At 38.4% G+C, this 25636-nt stretch overlaps 1 protein-coding gene across 2 annotated transcripts; it reads left to right on the forward strand.

The window, feature by feature from the left end:
* The first annotated feature begins 1567 nt into the window (after positions 1–1567).
* Positions 1568–25357, forward strand: LOC132273770 (serine/threonine-protein kinase MPS1). 2 transcript variants are annotated; one of them, XM_059774828.1, is made up of 6 exons: positions 1568–1964; positions 2568–2987; positions 3213–4432; positions 8939–9139; positions 23959–24120; positions 24441–25357. In XM_059774828.1, the coding sequence occupies exons 1-6, from the start codon at positions 1766–1768 to the stop codon at positions 25014–25016; spliced, it is 2778 nt and encodes a 925-aa protein (XP_059630811.1). In that variant the 5' UTR covers positions 1568–1765; the 3' UTR covers positions 25017–25357. The 2 variants fall into 2 exon arrangements, with proteins under 2 accessions (XP_059630811.1, XP_059630812.1); XM_059774829.1 differs by having other exon boundaries at positions 3282–4432.
* The last annotated feature ends 279 nt before the right edge of the window (positions 25358–25636 follow it).

The following is a 25636-nucleotide window of genomic DNA, read 5'->3' on the forward strand; positions in this document are numbered from 1 at the left end:
TTTAAATAAAAGGTTTCTCCATTTAGGGAAAAAAAAAATCATAGGTTTGCTCTCTATCTTTACCCTCTCAACCCATCGATCTCCTCGATTTCCTTTGATACTATCAGAGTGAGCTTGGAAAGCTCACTGTTCACCAATGATGCATCATCATAGTCGCCGAATTCGTCGAACGCCTGTTCCCAGTCGACACCCTCAAAATCTGCATGCAGACAATTGGGTCTTCGTGCCCATCTTCAAACCTCTCACTTCGGCCAACCTTTAGCTCCATTCTCAAGCTCGAAGGCTCTACCGTCCTCTATCGCGGTATCATCGCCATTGGTTTCGATGTCAAAATTAGGGTTTTGGGGTTTGAATTAGGGTCAACGAGCACGAGGCAGTGAAGATATCGAGGCTTCAATTTTGTCAGAGCAATGGAAATTTATGGTTCGTAGAGAGGGATTGCGCCGACGATGGTGGTTTGGCAACCTTTATTCCACCACCAATTGCTCCTCCGTTTCTTCGAAGTGATGGTGGGGATGGTTGTGATGGGGTTGTGGATTGGTGGTGGTGATCGGTGGCGAGGTTGGGCAGTGGAGTGGTGGCGGGTATGGTTGGGCCGTGGAGTGGTGGTGGGGGTGTGATGTGGTGGTGGGGGTGTGATGTGGTGGTGGTGGGGCTGTGATGTGGTGGTCGTGGGTGTGGTGTGGGTGTAGGTGTAGCGGGGCTATGAAGAAGAGAGGGAAGAGAGAGATGCGTTGGTGATGGTGGCTATGGTAGTGTGCCGCCAGTGGAGGTGGCAACCACCCTCTTCTTCTCCGATTCTCTCTCTCTCTCTCTATATATATATATATATATATTATATATATATATATAGAGAGAGAGAGAGAGAGAGAGAGAGAGGAGATGCCCTCACTCCCAAAACAAAAACTGAAGACTATCACACGCTGGGTGACTTTGGCGCCTCAGTTGTATCCTTTTGATGCAGAATTGTTGTTTTTCGACTTATGGGACTTTCGGCCGCCCTCTCTCTTCCAATCTCAAATCTTTTTCCGCTTACTGTTCTTAGTTAGAAATATGGTAAAGTCCTTATTTGGAGTAGTTAAAATATCGCCACCATCATCGAAATAGAGGGCGAACCCAGGTTTCAACCTCGGTACTTAGATTTTCCTCGATGTAGTGTATATATATACACATATATGTGTATTCGGTGTATGTATACGGTATAGTAATGAATGGTAAGTTTAGTTAATTAAAATTACTTAGAAGGTTAAATTTGTAATTTCAAAATCTCAATGATTTAATTGACAAGTCAAAGGGTAAATTGGTCAATTTTTAAAATGTCGGTGTACAGATGGTGTTAAGTGGTGTTTTGTCAACTTTATCAAATTACAGGGGGTCTCATTATCCAAAAAAGGATTAACTTATATATGCCTGTTAATACGACAAATCTCGGGAGTGTCGTTGTAATTAATCCTTTTAATTATTACGAAGTATTATTTTTTCCTAACTCGGTTAAAATACTAATGAAAACCTTTTCGTTAATAACAGCGTCCTTCAATAAAACGTAAGGACCCGAGAGCGCCAATAAGCCGTTTAAACTTCAAAAAAACGCACTCTCTCTCTCTCTCTGTCTCTCTCACACACACTACACACACTGTGCTCTCAGTTCCTCATGGATCGTCATCAAGCCTGATCTTCATCTTCCCCATTTGAAGCCTCTCTCTCTCTCTCTCTCTCTCTCTCTCTCTCTCTATTTATGAATCAGAGATGCCTCTGAGATCTGTCAATGGATGGGGAGGCTAACCTTCCGGCCCCACCTGCGCCATCGTCGACCAAGAACAACTTCTTCCGTCCGACCAACCCAGACTCCAATCTCACACGTTCATTCACCTCCACTTCATCGTCTTCCTCATCTTCCTTCTCATCGTCTTCTCCAGGCTTCATCCGGGATGTTCGAGCTGCCTTCAAGCGCCATCGCCCTCTCGGTAAACACACGAATACACGATCTCTTTCTAACGTCATTTCTCTTTCTAAAATTTTCCGTTTCGTCGAAATTTTGGGTTTTTTGTTGGTTCTTCATTGCAATGACATACTCAATTTGAAAGTTTTGCGTGTAGGTCACTTTGTACTTCACTGAAGAAAAGTTAGGGTTTTATTTCGGGTTCTTTATTGCTAATTTCAATGAATGGTTTTTTGCTTTAAAATTTTCTATGTTTGCTTCTGTATATTTAAATGTTCCATTATTCTTTACTGGAAGTAAAATTAGGGCTTTTTATTGGAATGTGTCCGTCATCTTATTGAAAACTCAAATTGGGGTTTTGTCTCAATATTTGGTTTATTTGGCTCAAATTTCTAAGGTTAGGTTCCACTAATTTTCGCTGAAAAAGTTTATTTATGGCCTTCTGATTTTATGATGCAGTGACAACTCAATTTAGGGTTTACTTTCATGTTGTGCTGCGTTTGCTTGTATATCACTCTGTGGAGGATGGTTTTCCTGTTATGATTTGTTGATGGACTGAGAACCTTACACGTCAAAGTTGTTATCTTTTAATATTAATTTTGTAATGTTTACTATGCTGAAATTGCAGGTACAATGCAGTCTAACAATATAAGGCCAAGGCGTATATTGGTCCCCCCTCAACAAGAAACATCAAAAAATTTAGCGTCAAATGTGGTTTCTAAAATGGAAACTGAGAAGCCCCAGAATGAGAATTCACTGAGTCACAGGGTGAGGGATTCCATTGCGTTGGCGAAAGGCATGGTCCCCTTTGTTAGAGAAACTCAAGAGGATGCATTGATCTGCCCACCCTCCATTTCAGGCACCATTGCGAATACATATGAAGAGAGTTCTAAACCCTTTGATGTTGATATTGATCAGTCCAGGCCCTCCACTGATTGTAAAAACAACGATACAGTGTCTTCATCACTTGTAGAGTCTCAACGCCTTCCGTTGGTTGATAGTCAGAAGAAGGTGCAGTTTGCATTGGGAAACAATGCGAGGCCTCAGGGTAAGAAATTGCCGAACTGTTAGCTTAGGTATAATAAATGCATTATTAGTAGCTTTCTCTGTGACCCTGTGATATAATTTTCTTAAGTTGCAAAATTTTGACTGTGTTGCATGTAAGCTGATGATTTGCTAATTATCACCTATTGGAAACTAGGCATTGTTCATATCAAATGTCAGTAGTATGCAATATGTTTTGCGTTCTCTTTCGATCATTTTGTCTATGCAGGGGCCGATGACCGAATGGCCACCAGAATGGACAACTTATTGTCTCATATGGATTCACTTGCATTGACAGAAACAGAACGGGATGTGAGCAATCAAGTAGAGACTTCGACTGCTATCAGTCATCATGACTTGAAGCACCAGAATTTTCAAAGCATGGAAGTGGATTTTAGTTTGAGGTCTGATGGTGGGATTTCTTCTTTGTTGGAAAAAAGAACAATGGGAGTTCAGGATCAGCTGCATGAATTCAGAAACTTTTTGCAGAGTGACCCAAACTACAACATGACTCAATCTTCAGTTGTTGGGTCATCTTGTGCTACCACAACGTTAATCAATTCAGCTTCTGTTCCCCTGCCAAATTCAATGACCTACTGTTCTCGTCCTGTACAAAATAGTGGTTCTCATGTGGCTGTAGAGTCTTTGGGAGATTGTGATGTGAATTTTCAACCCAGGACCCAAGGAGACATGGTTGTTGGATCGTCTTGTGCTACCACAATGTTACTCAATTCATCATCTGTTCCCCTGCCAAATTCAATGACCTACTGTTCTCGTCCTGTGCAAAATAGTGGTTCTCATGTGGCTGTAGAGTCTTTGGGAGATTGTAATTTGAAATTTCAACCCATGACCCAAGGAGACATTGTGCAACCATCATATCTTTCACCGAAGTATACCAGTGGAACACTGGCTGACCAGACAGCCATTGCACCCCAACCTACCAACTCTGCTGTTGAAACACAGCTGGAAGTTAAGGATTTTAAATTGTGTGACGAGCAGCAAAGCAGTGTGCCGAAGGAGAGTGCCATTCCGAAAGATACTTCCTGTCCTGATGACAAATCAACTAAGGTAGGCGATGATACTGATATACAACATCAGGCTCTGTCATCAAATAAACCATCGTTGGATGTGAAGTCAGAATCTTGTAGATCAGGAAAACAGGAAAAATCTGTAAGTGGGAAAGCAGCGCCAGCTCCTCGTAAAAGAAATTATGATCCTGACTTGTTTTTTAAAGTTAACGGGAAGCTTTATCAAAGGCTAGGTAAGATAGGTAGCGGTGGGAGTAGTGAAGTCCACAAAGTTATTTCATCAGATTGCAAAATTTATGCCCTGAAGAAAATAAAGCTTAAAGGTCGCGATTATGCTACTGCATATGGATTCTGTCAGGAGATTATGTATCTGAACAAGCTGAAGGGGAAAAACAACATTATTCAACTCATTGATTATGAGGTATGCAGTTAGTCTATAGTTGAGTAATGTGGCAAGTAGTGGTAATTTTTGTTTGAGTTGTAATTGCAGATCATGCCCTTGTCATCTGACATATAGAGTTATTCAGAAAGAATGGATGTTATTTGTTAAAGAATTAACCAATATTGATTGCTGTAGCAACATAAAATTCTATTCAGATAAGTCTAGTGTCAGTCTGTATGTTGTTGTTGTCATTGTAAATATAATTAGAAATTCGAAGCACAACCCAAGAAGGAGATGTGGATAACTTGCTTTCTTTGTAATTTTGCATGCTTATATAGGCCTTGTGGGTAGAATCATAGAATTCTACAAATGCATCCTCAAGCTACAACAAGCCTACTTTGGCCTGTTAGATTTGTGTTTTCGTATCACTTAAGATCCTAACAAAACGTGGAAGTAAATAAATTAACTTGGAACCATGAAAATCGCGTTAATTTAGGGGGAGTCTGGTTCAGTTCCTTGAATAGAAACAGGAAATGGTTTTCAGAGAACTACAGAAGGAGGCTTTTGGAAATCAGGCCTTTTTTTAAACTCAGTTTTCAAATAACACTTTAGAAAACTATCAACCAAATGAATTTTCGAATTGTTCTTTATTTTTTAGAACAAAAAGTTGTTCCCTGAAAACTGAACCAAGCTCCCTTGCTATTTTGAAACTGCTAATTTATAGATCTTTTAATTTTCATATCTTTGTGCAAATAATGTCAAAGGTCAGATATGCTCTCAGTCTACCCCTCCGAGGATCCTTGGTTAACTGGAGCCTAAACCGTGTGATGGCAAAACCATATCTTGAGAGATGGATCCATAATAATGCCAGAATCCTCCTTTTTCCCTCAAATACTTTTTGATTATTCATGCTATTAGAATATTCTCTAAAGTAATGAAACCAATTTAATTATTAAAGCAGAGACAATGAAATGCAACTAAACCCCAAAACTGCCTCTCTTTATTTTTTGACGTCTATAAATTAGTTAGAACAAAACAATGGGATTTGATTTGGACTTGAGGTAAAAATCCTGACACTTCAAAATTGAAACCATTACAAAGTCATTACCCAATGTTGGTGTGACATATATGGGGTGCTGGATGGAAAAGTCTGGACACAGGCCTAATCTTTTGACATTATTTTTGCACAATGTGGCTACTTGATATGAATTCACGTCCTCAAGTTTTTTAGCTTGTGTTTTTAACATTACACCGAGCAATGACCCCTCTGTGGTGGAATTTAAACCAAAACTTGTACACCAAAGGAGAAAGAATAATATGGGATCGACATTATTATCTCTACATGCCATAAATGTCCCCCCCCCCCCCCCCCCCCCCCTTTCGGGTAGTGGAAGAGATGCCACTTGAGGGCTTGGTGGTAAATATAGCATAGCTGTTTACTATTTGTATAGAAAATTTTGAATGTTTGTTTGCTAGCTTGTATTGCTTAGGTCAGAAAACCTAGTCTTGTGAGGTGGCGTGTATCTAACAGTGGCATGGTGCCAGATGCATGCATCAAATGCTTGTTTCAGAGGATGAGGTTCCTGGAGATATGCCAAGCTCTTAGAAATCCTTAAACCCCTCAAGCAGGCATTAACTATTAGGCTGCATGGGTTATGGTAGTACCATAGGAGGTTAGAGGGAAACCGTAGCCTGGTTAGTTCATGTGCTGCTTGGGTCATTAGTTGTTACTACCTTATGCTGAGGTTGTGCGAAGGCAGTTCATGCTTTGGTGTTTAGACAGATTGGTTGACAGCTGCCATGCAGCAAACGCAGAATGGGGTGACGCCAACTAATATAGATGAAACATGACCTAGTGGTATACTGGTATCAAGTGCTTACAAAAACTTTTCAAGACCCCTTTGAATACAATACCAATCAGTCCCTATAGTTTAACAAGCGCTTTTCACATTTTCACCATAATGCTTACAAGATTACAAATTTTCAGTGTTGCACTAATATCTGTATATCTTGATATGTGTTTTACAATATTGACATATCGATGAGAGCCGAAATTAAAGACCTTGAGGATTGTGCCAATGTTTAGTGACACGATATTATTTGTGACATGACCTAGTGGTATACTGGTATCAAGTGCTTACAAAAACTTTTCAAGACCCCTTTGAATACAATACCAATCAGTCCCTATAGTTTAACAAGCGCTTTTCACATTTTCACCATAATGCTTACAAGATTACAAATTTTCAGTGTTGCACTAATATCTGTATATCTTGATATGTGTTTTACAATATTGACATATCGATGAGAGCCGAAATTAAAGACCTTGAGGATTGTGCCAATGTTTAGTGACACGATATTATTTGTGCCATGTTTTTATGCCATCATCTTAGTAGTTTAACTTTGTGATATGCTAGAGATAATGCAGAGAAAATTATTGAAGTTCAATTTTTTGTTAGGACTGCAAACGAATCGAGGTGAGTCAAGTGTCTGTGTCTTGAGTCCATCTTAATTTAAATTAAAAACTGTTCGAGTCTGGATCAAGCCCAATTTGAGCCTAACAACATTGTTCGAGTTTAGCTTGGTGACTAGTCACCAAGAGCATGAGTCAGCTCAGCTTGTTTGTACCAAAGATTCAAAACAAGATGAGTCTGGACCACCCATTTCTCAAGCCCTCATTGTCTCAGTTGGAAAAATGAATTTGAAATATAAAAGTCAGAAGGAAAAGAACACTCTATTTCAGCAACATCATCTTATGTGTACCCAAGCCTAGATTCATGAAGTTCTCTAACTTAGCGATATAAAATGGACTAAACATTCTATTATGAGTACAAATTTGCACTAATCATTGTTCACGAGCTTATTTGAGCCGAAAATGAATCTGTCACTAAGCATTGTTAACCCATGCTCAGCATGTTTACAAGTTGAAGGATTTGAAAAAGCTAACTCGTGAGTCGTGAGCTAAGCTTGAGCTGTTTATAAACTAATGTTTTTATTTTATTTATTTTTGCATCTTCAATTTTTATTTTTAATTTGGGAATTGTTAGAGGACTAGCCAAAGTATATATGACATCTTTGGTACTTTAGAAATTTAGTCATGAGTGCTAACATCATATGAAATTTATAATAAAAGAGGTAGGGAACTTTCCTATTTTGTAATTCTCATGACCCCACCCCCAACTTTAGCTATGAAGCACCTTTTATCCACTTCAAGATGCATGTGATATATACACAAGTAACATAATACATAAGATCCGTGCACATTTGTTTGTTTTGGTCTTTTTTTTTTTTATATATATATTTTAATTCTTTATGAGAATTATTTTACTATTTTTTCACGGCTATATCAAGATGAAAATGATAAATTTTAGTCTCTCTTTTGATTTCTTTGAGTTGTCCAAATAAATCAATCTCTGTACTATGTAAAATTTGACACCATTTATTTACACCCTTTTACTTCAGAGGGAGCCTAATTTTTATTTTATTATTATTTTTTTGTACTTTTTATTTATATATTTCCTATATTTCTGAAGGCATGTGGGAATTTGATATTGGAGATTGAGTTCTAAAAATTTTGTAGGATAAATTTAATTTTAGTGATGTGGTAAAATTTCAAATGTAAAAGTGTCTAATAGAATTTTTACATCTGTGTTTTTCTTTTAAGTGAATCATTGAAAATATTTGAAATTATGATATCTTTAGAGTTGGGTTTTTTCTTTTCTCAACATAGGCAATGCCATAAAATGTGATTCTATTTTAGAAATATGTCTTGCAAACTCGACAGAATAAAGCAGGCCATAATTCAATTTCTATAGTATTGCTTCCTGCGGTAGTTTTGAAATTCCCTAGCTTAGCTTTATTCTCAATGTACTATGTCGCTCTTGGTTATTAATGCATTATTGCTCTTCTTTTTACATGAATACAATATCTTGGTTTTTCTCTCTTTCAATTGGTGCTAGTTCACTGTTTCACAAATAGACCAATTGTTGTTAACAACTATAGGTTTCTTTTTTTTTTTTTTTAGCTGGCATTATTTTCACTAAATTAGCCTTCAGGTTGGGTTGGCTCGATCTCTTGCAGGAATGATGATTCAAAATGCTAGCCTATATTTCCCCAAATAATAGAACAGGGCTTACTAAGTTGGAATCTTTATGATCCATATAGGCATCTTTGGTGTTGATATCAAGATGTTGTTACCCTTCCTGCCTAATGCCTGTTATTTTTTCCAAGTTTAAGTTCAAACACCAATCAAGATATGGCAAGTACTCTAATCCTTGTACATATTCAACTTTGTACTGAACCCCAATCCAAGCAGTTCGTGTGCCTACTTTTTTGAACCTAACTTATGGTGTATCCCTTGCTTAGAGTTTGAGCATCCTCCAGTTCAACAGAAGCACAAAATTTTTGAAGCAAATTAAATAATTGAGGAAAAACTTTACTAACTGGAAGCTTTATTTTTCTCATCATAAAGTTATGTTCAGAATCCTTTTTCTCTTATGTAATTGAATAACATATGATACTTCCTTCTAATATCCTGTTCTTTCTTAGGTGACAGATAAGACTTTGCTTCAGGAAGTTTTGAATGGTTCCATGAATAATAAGGATGGCAGAGTCAAGGAAGATGGATATATATACATGGTACTTGAATATGGTGAAATTGATTTGGCGCACATGTTGTCCCAAAAATGGAAGGAGATGGATGACTCTAGTTTGACCATAGATGAAAACTGGCTTCGGTTTTACTGGCAGGTCCTTAACCAACTCCTTACCTTGTTTCTTTCTTTTCTTTTCTTTTCTATTTATTTATTTGTTTCTCCAGTTCTAGTTGATTAGAAGTTTATTTAGCTTTTCATTATTGAGAAGATTTGGTTATGTTTGTGTTTGCTTAAACCTTGGTATCCATAATACAAAGAAAGGCTAGAATTGATGCCTGCATTGGTTCTTCTTTTCCCCATTTGAACCGGTTTATAAAATCTGATTTTGTTGATGGCAGGTTGTTCACTATTCTGTGTCCTTTTCTTATGCCATTTCTTTGGGATCTAATTTGCCATACATTTATTTTCAAATCTCTGAATGTTCCCTGCATTCCTCATAAATCAACTATATAGAACTCTCATTAATCAACCTGGACTTCCAGAAGTTGTTGTTGGGAGTTTGAAATTATCTGTCACTAAATATTTTAGCCTAGGACATGCCATTGTTTTTACTGTACTGTATTTTTATCTTTGTTTAGTTGGCAAGAACCAATAAAGTTGACCTGCTAAAAAAGAATTGTATATTTTAAATAGTCAGTAAGCTCTTAATGGGCATGTCTCCAATCTAGACCATGTTGAATCAGAAGTCCTGTAAATTGTATTAAGACATATATACCCGACTCTCTAATACATCAGAGTATGCTATGCTCAATTAGGACTAGTTTGGTTGGGGGGGTGGGGGGGTTGTTGATGAATAGGTTTTTTGGCACTTTGATTATTTTTACTTTATTTCAATTTTAACAATCAATTAAAGTTTAATTATCAATCAGTAAGTACAGAAATATAAAGCATAAAACATCCACAGGCATGGAAACTCCAACAGAGAAAAATCACGGGATCTGATCTAGGAAAATCAAATCAATTATGACAAAGAGATTTACACTAGGTTAACAGTTCCCAAATCCTAAAACCCCTTAGTTTTCTCTTGACATAGACTGATCCACCAAACTCACACTCAAACAGAGTCTTCAGGCACACAGTATCTTCTATCGATGGATTTACTCCTCACAAGATTATTTTGTCTAATCAGTGAATTGATCTCCAATGACTCCTCGTCAAATCCTTTGATGCATTTTTGTTGTGGTTGACCAATCTTCAAATATTTAATGAATCTCCTTGCTTTAGAACTCAATCACACAATATAACACAATACTGATTAGAAAATAAAGATCTCAATCTCTCTCACAATTGTGTAGTTGTGTCTCTTATATCTTTGTGATTTAGAGCGCCTTGAGACACATTTTATAGTTTTAGAGCGATTAAATATTGATTAGGAATTTTTTGAAAAGTTTAGAAACCTTTTTAGTAATTGACAATGCGTCGTCTATCGAGTATGGGCATCCACTTGGACCAATCAATATATCAGTCGAAACCTTCTCGGTTATCCTTGATGATCAAGCCTTCGTTCGAGCTATTCTACTGTAACTGCGATCGATCGAGATTCAGGTTTGATGGATTGATCTTTCCAGTTGAACGTCACTATACATATTCTGACTATGGTGTTAAAAACACACACACACACACACACATAAATATATATATATGGTAGTGTTCAATTGTTCCCTGGTGAGCAGGGAGCAATATACTCACTTTTTCTCATAGCCTTAGGATCTAATCCAACGTTTATGAGGAGAATAGTTATTTTAGGAAATTAACATTATTTTAATTAGCTATTAATTATGAAATGACTATATTGAATACATTCTTAAAAAAAATATAACCACGAACTGCCATCACCCCACCGTCACTGTCACCTCTACCCTGCCACCACCTCCTCCACCACCACCACCACTTACACCACACCACCTCCACCCAGACAAATTTGATGGCTACTTTTAACTAAGAATTACCAAATTTACAAATTAATTGGCGTCCTTATAATTATTGGTGTGTGTGGTGGTGGTGGGTGGCAGTATGGTGGTGATGGAGGTGGTAATGTTGTGGTGTGGTTGGGGGAGGTGGTCATGGCAGTGGGGGAGGAGGTGAGTGGTGGTGACGGACCAATAGTGGTGGAAAGGGACATAATTAAAGTTTAATCAGATTAAAAAAATTTATTATTATTTTTAAAAAAGTATCCAATATAGGCATTTCATAATTAATGGCTAATTAAAAGAAAGACAATTACCTAAAATAACCATTGTTTCAATTAGCTGTAGGATTAGATCCTAAGGCTATGAGTAAAAGTGAGTATATTGCTTCCTGCTCACCAGGGAGCAATTGAACACTACTGTGTGTGTGTGTGTGTGTATATATATATATATTTCCTGGGTAGTTAAAAAACATTTTTGTGTGTTGGCATATTTCGTAGTCAAGACCGATTTTATGGAGTTGTAATTTTTATTCATTTTGGTTGGAAGTGCTCAACAAGTATTGATTGATCATCAAGAGATAATTCCTGAAGAACTTGATTCAAACAACACTTACGGTCATATAAGTGGGTGAATGGTGAGGACTCTTTAAGTGAAAACTATTTGAACAATTTTGGTGCAAAAATTGCTAATTGTTTAAAATAGATTAAGGTTGCACCAGTTGTAGTTTTTCTTGCACTAGTTGAATAGGCTACTGGACGGACATATTGAAATTCCAAAGAGCTATTCTACTGGTAGTCAATTCCTTGTACCTCTTGAATGTGATTCTAGTGGAATAATGCTTTCATCCAGAAAGCTGCTGTGCTGGTAGAGCATTTGGTTGTTCCGTATGAAATGAATATGCTTATGTAGTAAAGTTATTTGAGTCCAGAATGCTATTCTACCAGTTGAATAAATTCTTGTACCGCTAGAGCCTTACCAACTTTAACTAGGTTTTTGAGTTTCGATAAGGTTTAATTTTCAATTTGTATCTCATCTCATAGAGTTGTCTTATACTTGTGTTTGATGACCTTTTCATCTATAAAGAGAACTTTTTATCTATAAAAACTAAGCTAAAAATTTGTTCAAATACATGCGAGGATTACTAAAAATCATAGAGCCTTTTTGAGAAAAACTAGCTGAGATTTTCTATTTCCAATTTTTTCAATTTAAACATGTACTTTTGCACTTAAGTTTTAGTAGTGTGTTGTTCATTCTGATTGTGTGAATTCGAGCCTTACAATCAAATATATTGAAGTGATTATAGCAACAGATTCTTCTCACACAGTTGTGCATTAGTATTGTTGGCGATTTCGAAGGCACTAGAACTGGAAAACACTGAACGTCAGAGATATATCAATAGCATGTGGTTTTTTCCTCGCTAATCTTTTCTACGTTAAAGAAATCCCTGGCATCATCTCTCTGTCTCTCTCTGTCTCTCTCTCGCTCGCTCGCTCGCTTTCTCTATTTTCTTACTTGCTCTTTATTTCTGCATTGTGATTGTGTTGGCTTGTTTACTGCGTTCTAAATCATTATAATTGAACAAAATTTTAAAAATGCAAAAGACGAAACTAGACTTATCCACCCTCTCTAGGTCTTTCTAAACTGAAATATATGTCATAGACCCCTTGCGCATGAGGGCAATATTCATTCGGACACTTTGTGGACTGGGTGGTGTTGGATGCTTTCAGTTCCTCGGTTTGGATTCTTCTAACGTGGGACAAGAGATGGGTATCCGAGCTGGAGATGTGGATTGGAAGATTTTCCGTGTCCTGTAAGTTCTCCGTGGAGGATGGTTTTCGTTGGGTCTTTTCTGGAATTTATGGCCCTGTTGAGGACGGAGAGCGTCATTTGTTGTGGGAGGAGCTTGGCTCTGTACAGAGAAGATAATCTCTTCCTTGGTGTGTTGGTGGTGATTTCAGTGTGATTAGGTCTACAATGGAAGGGTCGACTGGAGGAAGGTGGACCCCGGCGATGGAGCAGTTTTTGGACTTTATTGATGATTCCCACGTGATTGATTTACCGATGAAAGGAGCGTCTTTCACTTGGTCTAGTGGCACTCTCTCCTACTTTGTCTCTTTTTGATCGATTCCTCTTATCTGGTAGGTTTTGAATGTGCAAGAGAAATGAGGAGATGGTTGATCATCTTTTGTTGCACTACCCTGTGGCTTTTTTTGTTGAGCTTATATGGAGTCCATTGGGTTATGCCTAGGTCTACCAGAGGTTTGATTTAGGCTTGGAGAGGTTGTACAGTGGATACCCAAGCCCGTGACTTTTGGAGGGTAACGCCTCTATGTGTTTATGGACTGAAAGGAACAGGAGATCCTTTGATGGCAAGGAGACTCCTGTTGGTGCACTAAAGTTCTTTATTCTTTGTACTCTTTTTTGTTGGGTTTAGGGGAGAAATTGTAAATCCAGGGGGAGAAAGTTGATTTTTCGGACTCTTTAAGAGTTTAGTGGCTGGCCATGCATAGTTCGTTTTGAGCTGCGTTCCCCGTTTGAATGCTTTCTAATACAATCTTACTTATAAAAAATAAAAAAATAAAAATAAATAAAAGACCATCACGAAATTCCAAGTGTGCTATTTGTAATTATTTTTAAAGACACAAGGATCAGTTATTTCAGCTTGAGCTTGTTACCAAACTCAACTTTTAAATTGGTTTTCAACTTAAACTCAAAATCTAAGTTTTCTAACCAACTTTAAGGTTTCTAGGTAATGAAATAATGGTCCTTAAATTCTCTATCATATATATCTATATATATATTTTGATAAGTAATAATAACATAAAAAGGCGTTCAAAAGGGGAACGTGTCCCTTATACAAAAATGGAACCGGGGCTAAGGCCGAAAAGAATCCAAAAAAAATAATTAAATCATCAGAAGAAGAGCAAGAACTCTTCTTCACATAATTAAAAAGAGAACGAAGAATGTGATGTTTCACCATTGCCGTAGATGACTCTTTATCTTCAAACATTCTACTATTTCTCTCCTTCCAAATACACCACCAAACACAATGTGGGATGACTCTCCAAAAATCGCGTACATCCCTTCTCACACGACATCCTCCCCATACATGAATCAATTCCTTAGTAGATCGTGGCATTACCCAACACATGCCAAACAACCCGAAAATAAGATTCCGACAGTCATTCGCCACTGGGCAATGCATAAGGAGGTGATCCACAGACTCTTCATTTTTCTTGCATAGACAACACCGATTAACAATACAATTGCCCCTTTTCCTTAAATTATCAATTGTCAAAATCTTTCCCCAAACAGCAGTCCAAACAAAGAAAGCCGCCCTAGTTGGAGCCATGGATCGCCAAATAGTTTTCTACGGGAAAACATAATTAACAAAATGAGACAGACATAAGAACAAGGATCTTACTTCGAAACTACTATGGGAAGAAGGAACCCAAATCAAATCTTCATTTCCTCTACCAACACCCTCTTGCCGATATAGAAGATCCAAAAAAACACATACCTCATCTATCTCCCAATCCTGAAAAGAACGCCGAAAGTGCACATCCCACGTAATCCCACTGCTATCAAGACGATAACAATCAGCTACAAAGGCGTGTTTATCAATTGTAATACTAAATAATCTAGGAAATGAACGAGATAGTGGCTGATCACCACTCCAAAGATCTTCCCAAAACCGAACACGACGTCCATCACGAACTTTGAATCTGATATGAGCAGAAAAGGCATCCCAACCCTTCCGAATACTCTTCCACATCCCTACTCCTCCCACAAAAGTGACCGGACGTGTAGACCAGCCTCCATCTTCTTCCCCAAACCGACAGGAAACTAACCTGCGCCAAGGACGGTGTCTTTCCCTTCCATATCTCCATAACCATTTACCCAGGAGGGCTTGATTGATCGGAACTATTTGTCTTATGCCAAGTCCACCCAATTTCACAGGCTTGCAAACTTGCTCCCATTTGATAAGGTGATACTTGAACTCATCTCCCTTTCCTCCCCATAGGAAATCCCTTTAAATTTTTTCAATCCTATCCGTAACAGAACAAGGGATTTGGAACATAGAAAGAAAATAAGTGGGAAGGCTCGATAATGTACTCTTAATAAGAGTAACTTTACCCCCTTTGGACAAATATTGCTTTTTCCATCCTGCTAATCTCTTCGCATACCTGTCAATCACTGAATCCCAACTCCCCACTGTCCTTGAAGAGACCCCTAAGGGTAACCCCAAATAAGGAATAGGAAAAGAACCCACTTTGCATCCAAGAACTGCAGCTAAGGAGGTGATATCCTGAACATTCCCTACTGGAACAAGCACACTCTTAGCTAGATTGACCTTTAGCCCGGAGACCGCCTGAAAGCAAGTTTGGATGCACCTCAAATAACGAAGTTGAGATACATCGGCATCACAGAAAACCAGGGTATCATCTGCGAAAAGTAAATGAGAAATCTCCATCTGATGGGCTAAATCTCTACCCACTTTGAAACCCTTAATAAAGCTAAGGTCCTTTGCCCTGCGCATGAGTTTGCTTAATCCCTCCATAACAACAAGAAAGAGGAAAGATGACAAAGGATCACCTTGTCCTATGCCCCGGGTGCAACTAAAGAAACCAGCAGGAGAGCCATTTATAAGAATAGAAAACTTGACAGATGAAAGACAAGTCTCGATCCACTTCCTCCATTTGTTTCCAAACCCCAATCTTTGTAACAAATAGAGTAGGAAATTCCAATTCACATGATTGTATGCTTTCTCAATATCAAGTTTGCATAAAACTCCAGGAATACCGCTTCGTAATCTGGAATCCACACATTCGCCAGCAATAAGAACTGAATCAAGAATTTGTTGTCCTCCATCAAAGGCGTTCTGGGAGTCCGAAATAATCCCATCCATTACTTCCCTCATCCTTAGAGCAAGCACCTTAGCAATAAGTTTGTAAATACAACCCACCAAACTAATTGGACGGAATCCTTTATGTCAGAAGCGCCTCCCTTCTTGGGGATAAGGGCAATAAATGAAGCATTGAGCGACTTCTCAAAGACGCCAGAAGAATGAAATTCCTGAAAAGTACCCATTACCTTATGTTTTACTATCGCCCAACTTTCCAATAAAAAACACATGGTAAAACCATCAGGCCCCGGAGCTTTGTCCCCATTACAACTTGATAATGCCTTTAGAACTTCTTCTTCAGTAAAAGGATTCTCAATCCTATCTCTATCCAGCTCAGATATAGCCTCAAAATGGAGACCATCAAGTTTAGGTCTCCAAGCTAAAGGCTCGGTGTAAAGCTTTTGATAAAAAGAAGCAATCTCGTTGCGCACCTCCTCCTCTCTCCACAACTCCACACCTTCCACCCGAATTCTTCCAATATGATTACTCCTCCTATGAGCATTAGCTAATTTGTGGAAGAATTTTGTGTTCCTATCCCCTTCTTTTAGCCAAAGAGCTCGAGATTTTTGTCTCCGCGAGATCTCCTCCATACAAGCAATCTCAGCAAGAACCGCCCGATAGGAAACTCTTCTAGAACGTAGAGACTCCATATCCCCACCCGCCTCCTCAAGACGGTCAATCTCGGAAAAATCAGCAAGGACTCTGTTCTTCTTCCATTCCAGATTCCCGAAAACATCCTTGTTCCACTATTTAAGAGCAAATTTGAGAGCTCTTAACTTCTTTGTTATTATGAAATTGGGCGATCCTGAAACAGTGACTCCCTCCCACCAAGATCTGACTTGCTCTTGGAAATCCTCTGCACGTAGCCACATATTCTCAAATCTAAACGGGGTTTTTAGAGTACACAAACCCCCACAATCCAAGACCAAAGGAACATGATCAGAGATGACCCTTGCTAACACTGCCTGAATGACATTCGGGAATTTCTCTTCCCATACCTCAGAAATTAGAAATCTATCCAGTCTTGAAAGAGTGATTGGATCCCTACCATTCGACCAAGTATATGCTGCACCTTCCATTGGTAAATCAACTAGAAGATGCTCATCAATAAAATCAGAAAATTGATCCATTTCCAGTGACCTTCTTCCCCCTGTAGACCTCTCTGTCGGGGACCTGACAGAGTTGAAATCTCCTCCCAAACATCAAGGGAGAGACCACAATCCTTGGACATGACTAAGCTCCTCCCAAAAGATGGGTCGCTCCTCATCAATAACCGGTCCATAGACTCCAGTAAAAACCCATCTGAAATTGTCCTCTTCCGTATTAAACAGACAAGACACAGAAAATCTCCCCATCCACACGTCCGTTCTAGATAACCATCTGCTGTCCCACATGATTAAAATCCCACCCGAAGTACCTATGGCATTCAAAGCCTCCCATTCAACAAACCTACCTCCCCATATATTAAAACTAATTAATAATTATATTCAAATTTAACTCCAAATTAATTCAAGTTTCCTAATTTGTTCACTCTGAATCCTATGGTCTCTTAGGTCATTAAATATTTGTATTGTGTGGTTGATGAAGATTGAAGGAAGATGTTGATGTCCTTCAAATCGGTTTTCAATCTACAGTCACACCTTCAATGTCAGTGCGAACCTTCTACTAAAGTGACACCACATACCATGACAACTTTTGTTCACTGAATATGCGAACAAGAAACTTTTTCATCACAATGAAACTTTTTATTATAGAATAAAAATATAAATAAGGCTATTAAAATATAACAAATACACACATATTAGATATGCCACTGTTGTTCTGCTACTAAGCTTATACCATTATAATTATATTCTTGTTTTTTGTTAAGTGTTCATTATTGTTCATAATCATAAGAGACAGAGAGAAAGAGAGAGAGAACTTATATCTATAATTTTCACATTAACAACCTAATAAGCCTATGTAGGCTTATATAAAGTACAAGTCACCTTATTAACACAAGGGCCCTACCAACATTATGTAATTACATAATGGCCCAACATATATATATATATATATATATATATATATATATATATATATATATATAACATTCTAACACTCCCCCTCAAGCTGGAGAATATATATCAAATAATCCCAGCTTGGAACAGATAGTTCTTAACCGGTTATGACCCAATGCTTTGGTAAACATATCAGCTAATTGATCTTCAGACTTCACGAATGGAGTAGAGATGCTCCCACGTAATATCTTTTCTCGAATGAAGTGACAATCAATTTCAATATGTTTGGTCCTCTCATAAAACACAGGATTTGAGGTAATGTGAACTACTGCTTGATTATCACAGAACAATGGAGTAGGAGCTTCAACTGTCAACCCAAGTTCTTTTAGAAAATGTTGTATCCAGGTCAACCCACTAGTAGTATGGGCCATTGCCCTATACTCAGCTTCAACACTAGATCGAGCTACCACCGTTGGCTTTTTACTTCGCTATGTAACAAGATTTCCTCCTACAAATGTGCAGTAGGCTGTAGTAGATCTCCTATCTAAAGGAGAACCAGCCCAGTCGGCATTTGTAAAACCTTCCACCCTGAGATGACCATTTGATTTATATAGTAACCCAACACCTGGAGCTTGCTTGGGATATCGGATAATCCGAAGAACAACAATCCAATGTGGCATTCTAGGAGCTCCCATGAACTGACTTACAACACTAACTGCATATGAAACATCAGGTCGAGTGATAGTGAGATAAATTAATTTCCCAACAAGACGATGAAATTTGCCCGGGTCATTAAATAGATCACACTCATCAGACACAAGTTTTGTATTCGAATCCATATGAGCATCAACCGGGAGACCACCCAACATACCTGTTTCTTCTAATAAATCCAACACATTTTCGTTGGGATAAACTTATACCCTTCTTGGATCTAGCAACTTCAAGACCAAGAAATACCTAAGTTTACCCAAGTTTTTAGTGTGGAATTGATATTGCAAAAACAACTTCAACTTAGCAATGCCTTCAGAATCATCACCTGTGATCACAATATTATCTACATACACAACAAGAAAGATGAAGCCAGCTTTAGTGCGCTGGTGAAATACCGAATGGTCGGTCTGACATCTGTTAAGACCAAATTTTAATGCCGCCTCAGAGAATTTTCCAAACCAAGCCCGTGGAGATTGTTTCAATCCATACAGGGCCTTCTTAAGGCGACAAACAGTGTGAAGATACTCCCCCTGAGAAACAAACCCAGGTGGTTGCTCCATATAAACCTCTTCTGCTAAGTCACCATGCAAAAAGGGATTTTTAATGTCTAACTGAAATAGAGGCCAATGTCTATTAGCAGCAAGAGAAATCAAAGCACGAATAGAAGAAATCTTAGCAACAGGGGCAAACGTCTCATCATAGTCAATACCATAAGTCTGGGTATAACCTTTGGCAACAAGACGGGCTTTTAAACGCTTAACGGACCCATCTGGAAGATACTTCACAGTGTATACCCAGCGACAACCAACTGGTTTGACATCGGAGGTAATGGAACAAGATTCCACGTGCCATTCTGATGCAAAGCATCCATTTCATCTTGCATTGCTTTCCTCCAGCCCGAATTAGACAAATCATCCTGCACAGTCTTAGGAACAAATGTAGTAGACAATTGAGAGGAAAAACATGAGAAGGATGGCGATAAGGAATTATAAGAGACATAATGAGCAATGGGATGATTAGTGACACACGAGCGAGTACCTTTATGAAGTGCAATAGGCAAGGAATCAGACACAGTGAACTATGTTGGATCCAAAGACTCTGAAGACGATGGAGGAGGCACGATAGTAGATGGCTTTGGTCTTCGAGTGTACACCTGTAACGGGGCAGGCAAAGGAGATTTAGGTTGCAGAGAAAGTGAGGGAAAAGGAACCGCAGGAAGAGGCGACTCAGGAGTAATATCAAGAATTGAATCACTATCTGAAAAATATGGTATGGACTCACAAAAGGTCACATTCGCGCTAATAAAGTACCGCTGAGAAACAGGACTATAGCAGCGATAACCTTTATGAGAACGAGAGTATCCAAGAAATACACACTTTGTGGGACGTGGGTCAAGTTTATCAAAACTAGGACCAAGATTGTGGACATAACATACACATCCAAACTCTAGGAGTAAGAGAAAACAAAGGAGAATCAGGAAATAAAATAGAATGTTGAGATTTGCCATCTAATACAGATGACGGCATACGATTAATAAGATAACAGGCAGTAAGAACAACATCACCCCAAAATTGTTTAGGCATGCGCATATGAAACAAAAGAGCACGGGTTACTTCTAAGAGGTGTCGATTCTTACGTTCTGCAACTCCATTTTGTTGAAGAGTATAAACACATGAATTTTGATGAATAATTCCTTTATCACTAAGATATGTATCAAAGGGGGTTGAAGAATATTCCTTAGCATTATCAGAATGTAAAATACGAATTGGGTAGCCAAACTAAGTTTTGATTTCTTTTCGAAATTTTTGAAAAATTAAAAATAACTCAGAACGATCTTTCATCAGAAACAACCAAGTTAGGCAAGAATAATCATCCACAAATGTCACAAAATAATGAAATTTATTGATTGAAGAATGCTTTATTGGACCCCACACATCTGAATGAACCAAATGAAAGGGACTAGAGACACTATTATTAACCCTAGATTTGAAAGACACGCGATGGTGCTTACTAAGTTGACAAACTTCACATGACAAGAATTTCAAATTACTAAGACTAGGAACTTAATGCTGCAAAACTTGAAGTGACGGGTGACCAAGACGACAGTGCCACTGGAATGAAGACAGAGAAGACTGAAGAGCCACAGGATAAGGTGCCAAATCAAAGTAATATAAGCCACCAACTTCATACCCCGTACCAATCTTCTTCTTCGTCTTGAGATACTGAAACACACAAGAAGTAGGATAAAATGTAACAGAGCACTGAAGAGATTTAGTGAGCTTACTGATAGACATTAAATTAAAGGGAAACTGAGGAACATATAAAACAGACGAGAGAGACAAGGAATCACTAAGTTGAGTTGTCCCCAAACTTGAAACCTTAGCGAAGGAACCATTAGCAAGGGTAACTCTTTAAGAAGGAGGTACAGAATTAAAATCAGATAGAAGAGAAGAACATCCAGTCTATGATCGGATGCTCCAGTGTCTATGATCCAAGGACTGCGAGTGGAAGACAATAGACATGTGTGTGCAGTACCTGACTGGCAAAGGTAGCTGTGGAAGATGAATTAGATGCTTGCTTATAAGACAAAAACTGAGTATACTCATCACGTGGAACATAGACCGTATCTGATTCAGATACGTTGTGAGATCCAAAAGCAACATCATTTGGAGAGGAGGAAACTTGATTTGCATAACTAGATGGTTTGCCATGAATGTCCCAACAAAAATTCACAGTATGATTAGAAAGGCCACAATGAGTACATTTTCGTGACTCCCTGTCACGGCCACGGCCTCCCCGTGAATCACGACCGCCACGTGTGGAACGTCCCCCACGACCTCCACGGAAAGTAGTATTTTCACCCTTTGAAACGAACAAATGCTGAACGCTCACCACTTTGCCCAGTATTCAAAGTTGAGGTATCACTTACAAGTGTAGCGTACTGAAGTCGAGAAAACACATCAGCAAGAGATGGAAGTGTGGGATTGCCCATAATCTGTGAACGAAAAGACTCATAAGCTGATGACAAACCAGTAAGAAAACAGACAACATTAAAGTCCTCACGTTGTTGTTGCATACCTCGAACATCAGCAGTAATGGGCTGATACATATTCAGCTCCTCATAAACTCCTATAACTTTGGAATAATACTGTTCTATACTGTGATTACCTTGTTCAAGATTGAAATACTGCTTACAGAGCTCATAAACACGAGTGATATTACCTGTCCCAGAATACAGTTGGTGCAATCTGTCCCATATATCCTTGGCAGTATCCAAATAAAGTAAGGTTGAACTGATTTGGGGTTCAATACTGTTTATCATCACAGAGATGATCTGAGCATCTTCCTTTTCCCATGCATCAAAAGAAGCATCAGCTTCTTTGAGTTTCTTTTTAGTTAGATGAGTACCAAGGCCTCTACCTTTGAGAAAATTTTTAACAGATTTAGCCCATAGTATGTAATTCTTCCTATTGAGTTTAACTGAAGTCATGGGAGAATGAAGACCGGATGTGGGAGAAAACTAATTTGAACTGGACGCCATGTTAAACCCAGCAAAACAGAGAAGAAAAAGAAGCAGAATTTGTATTCTGGCCGAACCTGGCAAACGGGCCAAATCTAGTCAAACGGGCTGGATCCAGTCGAACAGGTCGGATCCGGTCAAACGGGCCGGTTCGGGGCTATCCCAGGTTTAGTAAACCAGGGTTAGAATAGCTATTCCAGGTTTAGTAAACTAGGATTGGAATAGCATAACCGTGTAGCCAAACAGGGTCTTCTTCTTCACACCTTCACAAACGCCGGTGAACAAAGCAGCGAAGACAATGGCGACCCAGTCAAAATCAACGGCCGAATCAATAGGCAGCTACCTCTGCAACTTCCGGCCAAAAAAAAAAACCCGCGATTCGATGAACCTCACCTTTGTAAATCAAGACGGTAGATTTGATGACGAACTCGCTGACAACCAAAAAGAAGCTGCCGGCAACGACGATGACGAACGATGCAGATCTGACGACGACGAATGACGATGCAGATCTAATGAAGGTGAACGAGGAGCTACTGGCGACGAACGAAGAAAGTAGGAACACCAACAATTGCGATTCCGATCGTGATTCCGATCTTAAACCACACAACTACAGACCCTCACACCCATGAATTCGTGTAGCTTTGATACCATGTTCATAATCATAAGAGACAGAGAGAAAGAGAGAGAACTTGTATCTATATTTTTCACACTAACAACCTAATAAGCCTATGTAGGCTTATATAAAGTACAAGTCACCTTAATAACACAAGGGCCCTACCAACATTATGTAATTACATAATGGCCCAACACACACACACACACACACATATATATAACATTCTAACAATTATATACTTGACTTGTGGATGTCATACGTACAATGTTAATTTTAAATGTCATACTGCAAGTCACTTTTGGAGGGCCTGAGATGCATTGGCCATGTATCCAAAATAATGATCCTTTTTTTTTTCTTTTAGTATATGGACACATATATGAGTTTTTGTGTTTGTGAAGTGTCGATATCCAGCATGTGTCCTGCACTATTAGGATACTTTTATAGAAGTGTTCTCGCTTCTTAGGAATGGATTAGTTAATTTATTTGAACCTTTAAATTGATTATTGAGTCCTTCTATGATATGTGATGTGTGCATGTCATGCCCAACAAGTAGACATTTCTCCATTAATATGAAGGTACTAAGATTAGAAAATGTTTCCAGTTTTCAGAAGAGAAATCCGGTGTGTCAATCTTTGTGCTCTTATTCTTAGATAACTTTGACCTATCTCCTATATTTGTACTTCCAAACTTGTCATGCATTTAGAGAAGTAGTTTCTTAGGTCATTATCATCATTGCCTTAATTCCATATGTATGGGGTCGGCCACATGAATTCTCTTTTTTCATTTTTTTCTATTACAACTTACAAGCCATACGTGATACGTCATGTCTTTTTGTTTTTAAAGGAAAAATTAATTTCAAAATTTGTAGTAAGCATTGTTTTTGGTATAGAATAACTCAAACTTCGAAAAATTCCAAACATGGCTAATTCACGGAATCCAGAGAAGTGGATAAATGCAGTGCCGAATCCAGAGAAGTGGATAAATGCAGTGCTTATTATTACTTTTATTATTTATTTACTTATATATTTTAGGGATATAATTTTGTTTCATTGTTTTGATAAGCTGTTGCATAGAGTTGCCTATCTAAAATATTGCACTTCACCTTCTTGACATAGTGGGCTCCTTTTCTCTATATAGATTAATGCTGTGCTTAATTTCAAGGAGAAAGACAGATAGAGGCACATGCAATGCTGGTTCTGTCTTAACTGTTATTCGGTCTAACATCGTACCCTTTCTTAAATACATGGCAGCAAATACTTCAAGCTGTTAACACCATACACGAGGAACGTATTGTGCACTCAGACCTGAAGCCAGCTAATTTTCTTCTTGTAAGAGGTTCACTAAAGCTTATCGACTTTGGTATTGCTAAAGCCATAATGAGTGACACAACAAACATTCAACGGGATTCTCAGGTTACTCCATGTCTACTTTTCCTTTTGCTAATATTTACTCTTACAAATAGAATATAGCTCCTCTTTTGTTTTGTTCCTCTGTGATGTGAAATGACCAATTACATAGTGCCACATCATCATGATACTTGGGCATTTTCTGTTATTACTTGGAAAAGCATAGGTATCCTAAATACTTGTTTTTCAGTTGTGCTGAGAAAGGCACCAGAGTTTTCTAAAATGTGACATGACATATTGTGATTGGTAACCTGATGAAGGAATTTATCTTATGATATAATATTTGGTATACATTTCTGTCTTATTTAGTGAGGATATGATTGTAGGTGGGTACATTGAGTTACATGTCCCCTGAAGCGTTCATGTGCAACGAGACAGATGTGAATGGAAAAACCATAAAGTGTGGTCGTCCATCTGATATCTGGTCGCTTGGTTGCATCCTTTACCAAATGGTATATGGAAGAACACCTTTTTCAGAATACAAGACTTTCTGGGCAAAGTTCAAAGTTATAACAGATCCAAATCATGAAATTACGTACGAACCAGTTTCCAATCCATGGCTTCTTGATCTTATGAAGAAGTGTCTAGCATGGGACCGGAAAGAAAGATGGAGAATTCCTGAGCTTCTTCAACACCCTTTTCTGGTTCCTCCAGTCCCGCCCCCTCAAGCTTCTCCTCAAGACCAAAGCTGTAAACTGCTTCAATTAATCACTGAATCTTGTACAAATGACCAGAAAGCTATGATGTTCTGTTCTCAACTCCAACAACTACTACGGGGCCCAAGACCAGCAATAACATCTCAGGTAACATTATCACGAGATCAACAATGTAAGTTGCTCTCCGAAATGTCAAACCTTTGCTTTCAACTCCAAGAACATCTGGCAAACTCAAAAAGAGATTAGATAAATAGAACTTGCCAACTTTGGCAAGTCAATTTTCTTAGGCCTGGAAGGATTTGTTGCTGGAGAATTTCTCGCTCGGTGAGCATCTTCCATTCCATTTATAGTGTTTCTTGTAACCATTTCTGCTGATTTATCATGTTATTTGAGGAAGAATATAGACTGTGTGGAGTTGTTGGGGGCATTTATCTGGCATGTCTTGTGTCCCTTGGAGCATAGTGTTCCTGTAATTTTCTGAATTGTTAGGGACTATGCAGTCCCCGGACAATGTAATCTTTCACAGAAAGGAATTTGGCTTGTACTGAATGCATGTATAAAGTAACAATGTTTTGATTCTTTTACAATCTATTGAGTGCATGTCTAAAGTCTAAACCTAACAATGTACACTATACATTTTGAACATTTGAACCAGTGAAATGCATCTGAGAATGCTTTTGGTTTTAGGGTTTTACTCTTGCAGTATGGACTAGTTCATAGAGCATCCAGTTTCCCGAGTTGGTGTGTCCGTATTCAAGTTCCCCTCCGCCTAGTTTGCCAGGATAAAATATAGTATATATATATATATATATATATGTGCTGGTATCTTTGCTTTTCAAAATACATTGAAATGGTTTAAATCCAGT

Source organism: Cornus florida, unplaced genomic scaffold (assembly GCF_030987335.1).
Source record: "Cornus florida cultivar Cherokee Brave unplaced genomic scaffold, ASM3098733v1 CherokeeBrave_3.0.0_Hap2_Chr09, whole genome shotgun sequence".
Taxonomy (NCBI): domain Eukaryota; kingdom Viridiplantae; phylum Streptophyta; class Magnoliopsida; order Cornales; family Cornaceae; genus Cornus; species Cornus florida.

Bases quoted from the DNA above. Each gene is read 5' to 3' on its own strand.
- LOC132273770 (XM_059774828.1), top strand. From the start codon at position 1,766: ATGGATGGGGAGGCTAACCTTCCGGCCCCACCTGCGCCATCGTCGACC. The intron at 1,965-2,567 runs GTAAACACACGA...CTGAAATTGCAG, and splicing joins CAAGCGCCATCGCCCTCTCG to GTACAATGCAGTCTAACAAT. The intron at 9,140-23,958 runs GTCCTTAACCAA...AATACATGGCAG, and splicing joins GGCTTCGGTTTTACTGGCAG to CAAATACTTCAAGCTGTTAA.